At 43.6% G+C, this 6139-nt stretch overlaps 1 protein-coding gene across 1 annotated transcript; it reads right to left on the minus strand.

The window, feature by feature from the left end:
• Positions 1-762: 762 nt before the first annotated feature.
• Positions 763-1521, minus strand: LOC117601761 (uncharacterized). The gene has a single exon (XM_034318944.2). The coding sequence runs from the start codon at positions 1519-1521 to the stop codon at positions 763-765; it is 759 nt and encodes a 252-aa protein (XP_034174835.2).
• Positions 1522-6139: the final 4618 nt, after the last annotated feature.

Raw genomic sequence — 6139 nt, forward strand, 5'->3', positions numbered from 1 at the left:
TAAATATATAATAAATAAAATAAAATGAATAAATAAATATATAATAAATAAAATAAAATGAATAAATAAATATATAATAAATAAAATAAAATGAATAAATAAATATATAAGATTATTATTTATTATTATTATTTATTATTATTATTTGGTAGAGGCTAACCGAGCACTCAGTCCTTGGGGACCATTGTACCCGGGCCGCTAGGCAGCCTCCTTACTGGCTGTGCCTTGGCAGTTGGGCTTCTATTGGGAAATTTAGAAGCGCCGGTACCAGGCCAGCCGAAGTATTTAATGATGACGGTTCCGAGGTCCCCAGGATTGATCCTCCTAGGGCCATTAGTTCCCTACATCTTAGAACTGCGTGGAGGGGTGTCTCATCATCCTCCTCACACCTCGGGCATGTCGACTCCTCTGTGAGTCCCATGCGTGCGAGGTGTTTTCTCGTATACCAGTGTCCTGTCACTAGGCCCACGAGAATGCGCAACTGCACCCAGTCCAAGTGAGTTAAGGTGTCATCCAGCTTCTGTCACGGTCCCTCAAGTAAGGCCCTCGTGTGTCTCATATCGTTATCGTTTTGCCAGAGTCTGGTGAATTCTTGGTTCATCCATTCTTTAGCCAGGCCCTTCAGCGCATAGGTTGAGTCATCAATAGGGTACTCATGGTATGGCTGGGAGCTTGTCGCCCCCAGTCGCGCCAATTTGTTAGCCCTCTCGTTGCCTGAGATACCAGCGTGACCTGGTACCTATATCAGCTTGACTCTGTTATTCAGAGATAGCCTAGAGTCAGTGCACAGTCCCTGACTAGCTTCGACCCAATCTCCACTTTGTGGAGGGCTCTAAGCGCAGCAAGGCTGTCACTGCAGATATAAATGTGTTTGCCTGAGTGAGCCCTTTCCAAATTATATTTGGCGCAGGCCCAGATGGCAAATATCTCTGCTTGGAGGACCGTAACATGGTGGCCCAGCTTGTGGGTCAATTCGACCCTTGGGCTCTCCACCGCAATCCCGGCTCCGGTGCCAGATCCGGTCTTCGAGCCGTCTGTGAACCAGACCAGCCCCCCCGGAGTCAGAATGCCGTTTGCGTCCTCCAGCCATTTCTCCCTGTCTGGAAGGATTAAATCGTATTCTCGTCTGAAGAGGTACTCCGTCTTGCAGCGGTCTCCACCGTGGGTTAGAATTAACTCCGAACCCAGATCCCTGAGGATCTCGGTGTGCCCACCGCTCGCTGGGGACCATTTTTCAGCTTGATGGAGGCGGATGGCCGCTCTCCAAGCCGTTGCCATCACTATTAGATGGGGTGGCTTGATATCGAGCAGCGCTCCCATTGCCATAGTGGGCGTGGTGGGGAGCGCACCTGTTATCTCCAGCAACGCTATACGGTATATTCTTTCTGTAGTCCTTCTGTGTGCTCCCCTCTTCATAGAGGTCCACCACACAATCGAGGCGTATGTTATGATGGGTTCAAGGATGGCCTGGGATATCCACCTGACCATCCTTGGTTTGAGTCCCCATGTAGGGCCAAACATTCTGCGGCAGGCCCAGTAGGTGCTGATTGCTTTCTGGGTCTGCCTGTTCACATGGTTCTTTCAGGTGAGTTTTTTATCTAGTATTACACCTAGATATCTTACCTCATCTGTGAGTTGTAGTTGCGTCCCAAAAAGGTGAGGAGCCTTAAAGTAAAAGCGTCGTCTCTTTGTGAATAGGACCAACTCCGTTTTGCTCGGGTTAACCGAGAGCGAGTGTGATCGACACCAAATTCTACGAGTATGATAGTCATTTGCAATCTCCTCGCTATATCCAACGGGTGTCTGCCTCTGACCGTAATAGAAAGGTCGTCGACGTAGCTCTGAACCTCAAAGCCTTCCGTGGTGAGTATACGTACGAGGTCATCAACCACGAGGGTCCACAGCAGGGGGAATAGGACTCCTCCCTGCGGGCAGCCCCTCGCGACGTCGGCCCTCACCGTCTCCTCTCCCAGGCTTGCTGTGGCTGTTCTATTCGTCAGCATGTTGTGGATCCATCGGAGTCCTTAATATTGTATCTCCTCGCGGCTTCCTGTATAGCATCGTGAGGGGTGTTATCAAACGCCCCCTCGATGTTGAGGAAGATGCAGAGAGCGGATCACCGTTCGACAGCGCACCTTCAATGAAACCTACCAGTTTATGAAGTGCCGTCTCGGTGGATTTGCCGTTTTGAGGCGTGTTGGGAGGGGTGCAGCGGTTTGCTGACCAAGACCTCGTCTCTGATGTACCTATCAACCAGCCTCTCCAGCGTTTTAAGCATGAAAGAGGTGAGGCTGATGGGTCTGTATGACTTGGCAAGGTCGTAATTGTCCCTCCCTGGTATCGGGATGAACACTACCTTGGAATATCTCCAGGATTTGAAGATCTGGCCCAGGCGCCTGTACAGGTCCTCTCCGCCCTCCTGAAGGAGTGCCGGGAAGATCCCGTCAGTGCCTGGGCTCTTGAATCTTTTGAAGGAGCCGATGGCCCACTTCACACGTATTTATCACCTTCTCAGCTACTCCCCAGTCCGCTGGAGCGTGGTCGGTGTGGGCGGTATCGCTACAACGCCGCTCCCGACCGTCCTCTACTGATTGTGAGCCTGGGAAATGTGTCTGGATAAGGTGTTCTAGGGGTTCTCTATGGTTGTTCGTCAGACTTCCATTTGAGAGTCTGAGGCGATCCAACCTTGGTGAGGGGCCTATGGAGAAGACCTTCCTTAGCCTGGCAACTATGGGAAGCGCCTTCGGTTTCTTTGCAGAAGGTCTTCCAGGCCATCCTCTTGCTGGTTCTTATCAGTTTTTTGTAAGCTTGCTGGATCCTTTTGTAGTTGTCCAGACTGGCTCCGTATTGGTCTTCATGGCTTTATTCAGTAGTCTGCGGGTGTCCTTCCTGGCTTGGTCCAATTTCTTGTTCCACCAGGGGACCCTTTTGCCACTGTTTCTGATTCTGGCCGGGCAGACAGCCTCGTAGGCTTGAGTGATGGCGGAGCTCAGATGCTCCACCGCTTGCTCAATTTCGCCTACGGTCCTGGGACGCTGACAGTACCCCTTTAGGCTCTCTTCCAGGCCCCCTCTGTAGAATGCCCAGATGGTGGCCTTAGGGGTGTCCCACTTGGACGTCGACCGATTGGTCGCGTCCCGATTGGACGCGTGTCTTTAGGACACCGTGCCGATTGGACGCGTTCCTTTTGGAGGCCGGACCGACTGGACGCGTTCCTTTTGAATGCCGTTCCGTTTGGACGCGGTGCCGTTTGGATTCGTGCCATTTGGACGCCACATGTTTTAAAATCGTTGCTTTTAAGAGTCGGCAGATGGTGGTATTGTTCGTCGATTCAAATTCCTATGCTATTTCAATGCGTATGCATGCTGAACTATGTTATTACATACATGGTCAAAAATATTAAATTTGGAAGTGATTTAATATGTATGTGGCGTTTTTATCGAAAGTATGTGATTACACATGTGATCAAAGATATTAAATTTCGAAGTGAATTTAATGTATATGTGAAATTTTTATTTAGTCTTGTGCGCAACATTTTTATACGTTTTAACAAAATAGTGTGAAAAACGAGATGTCCAATTTTTGGCAATCCGACTTAGCACGGTGTGTAGCAAAACTTGTTTCATAAAACAACTAAGATTAGTAAATTATATATTTCGTTTGACAGGTATAGGTTAGAGTAGAGGAATATTTACAAAGTGGTCACTAAGATACCAGGGGATTATTCATCCACGTATTGTATGTAATAGGACAAAAGATACAATAATAGTGTCTAATTATGCAAATGTACTAGTTTGTTTTGTTTCATTAGTAGTGTATAAGTATTTGCCAATGCGGCATGACATGTGTACGAGTTTCGCACTTCAAACTCAGCCGAATAGATCTCGGTCGTTAACCCGGGTCGACAATCTCGTTGTAATCTAATGAGTAAATGTAATCGCTGTTGCGCTGTCTAATCACCGATCCGAGCGCCGCGAGTATTAAAACTCCGAATTTGAACCGTTACGGTATTAATGCGAAAGCAATTCAGAGTGAACGATTATCAAGCGACAACAGCGACCAACGACCAAGACTTTCTTTTTCGAGTTTCGAGTATTTTCAATTTAAATTCAGTGCTTTGCACCGCGAATTCAATGAATCGCAATTCTCAATTAAAACACAATTGTAATTCGCGTAGTGTTTAATTCCGACTCATTGTGTACAAAATACAATTAATACACAATTAGTGACCACGCAGCTGTGCCGTTCTTCTTTTCCTCGACGCCCACGTCTTTGAAAAGACGAAATCCACGGCATTCCAAAAAATCCAACACTCGCCGAGAACAACATGGTACGTAGCATTCTCATTGCAAAGTAATATCTATCTATTTACCGCAGTAAGAGGAGCATATAGTACAGTTTTATTAATAAATAATTAAGTTCCAGCCAAAATCAAATGTTGGATATGTTTAACATTATTTGGTATTTATTTAACATTATAGTTTTGTGTATTAAAGGTATATTACTATTGCTGTCAAATCTATTCACATCTACTATTTCCAGAGCCTCTAATTGATTTGAGCGGCTCTCATCACCTTAATTGGATGAAACGGAAGAACAATACGCTTGTCTTATAACTAAGGTCAAATAGTTATTTGTAACATTTGACAGGTATAGGTTAGAGTGAATGTTGCGGCAAGAAGGCGGCACAGCGGGCCATTTACCTTTCCTAATCCACGAAGAAGCCCCCCCCCCCCTGACAATGTATCGAACGACGTTAGAGTGACCTCACCGTGCTCGCGTTATGTTATATCTCCAGCTGATCAGGCGCGACCGAATTAGAATAGATTAGTTCTAAGCAGCGAGCGACTAAGAAAACATAAAGCGACCTCAAGTAAAATACTGTTCTCGACAATATGCAAAATCGAATAATTTCTTCACTGCATCTATTTAATACTTCTACTCCATAATATCTCTGTTGCAATTTTCCCCTATATGTCTGATCAAACGCTGAAAATAAAGGAAAAGAAATCACATGTATTCATATAGTATATTCAACAACTGTAATTTGAAATAAACAATATATTAGAGACAATAAAATTTAATGTTTTTTTACCTTAATCATATTTCCTGATATATCCTGCGAGAAAGTAATTGCACCTGTTTTCAGGGTACGTTTCTCTTATTTGTCCTATAATTTTATTCCACACTGTTTAATTTCTTTAATGGATTTATTCAACTTTTCTACTGCATAACTTTTTGTTGTAATTTCCTCATCAATGTCTGAATGAATGCTGAAAATAAAGAAAATGAAATCATATTATTATATATTGATACATTGTACCCAACAACATTAATTTGGAATAAAGAATGTATTGAAGAAAATATGGTTCAATATTTCTTTTACCTTAAACATATTTCCAGATATATCCTGCAAGACAGTAATTGCATCTGTTTTCAGAATACATCTTTGTTATTTGTCCCAATACTTCATTCCACATTGTTCAATTTCTTTAATGTATCTATTCAACTTTTCCACTCGATAATTTTTTGGTTGTAATTTCCGCATCAATGTCTGAATAAATGCTGAAAATAAAGAAAAAGAAATCGTACTATTATATATTCATACATTGTACTCAACAACATTAATTTGAAATAAAGAATGTATTGAAGAAAATATGGTTTAATATTTCTTTTACCTTAAACATACTTCCAGATATATCTTGTAAGAAAGTAACTGCATTCAATTCCCACATGTTTTTCACTATAACCTATACCTGTTGTCACGCCCGGAAAATGTTTACGAATTTGTCCGCCTCACGTTCCCTTATCAAGCCTTCGGGTTATTAGAGTCTCCTCATGTAAGGGGCGTGGGGAGGGCGAATTACTACTTCATCTTTCTTTTATTTCTCCTTGACTCTGTGCTCTGTAAGAGACTTCTTCAAGTGGAAAATGCACAGGGAAGAGTTTGAGTTCATAATTATTCTACTTTGTCTTTTCCATCCTTTCATTTCTCTTCATATTTCTCAATTCTTTTCTTCAGTTAATACCCCTCCTTGAAACTATCGTCGTGCTCAACTGCGTAGTAACAGAAACTCGAGATAGAAAAACTCGGTACGACCGAGGGGAAGTATCATACACAGCGTTCGCTGCGCGGTTA

This window comes from Osmia lignaria, chromosome 6 (assembly GCF_051020975.1).
Source record: "Osmia lignaria lignaria isolate PbOS001 chromosome 6, iyOsmLign1, whole genome shotgun sequence".
Lineage (NCBI taxonomy): Eukaryota > Metazoa > Arthropoda > Insecta > Hymenoptera > Megachilidae > Osmia > Osmia lignaria.

Bases quoted from the DNA above. Each gene is read 5' to 3' on its own strand.
- LOC117601761 (XM_034318944.2), bottom strand. From the start codon at position 1,521: ATGTTTGGCCCTACATGGGGACTCAAACCAAGGATGGTCAGGTGGATA.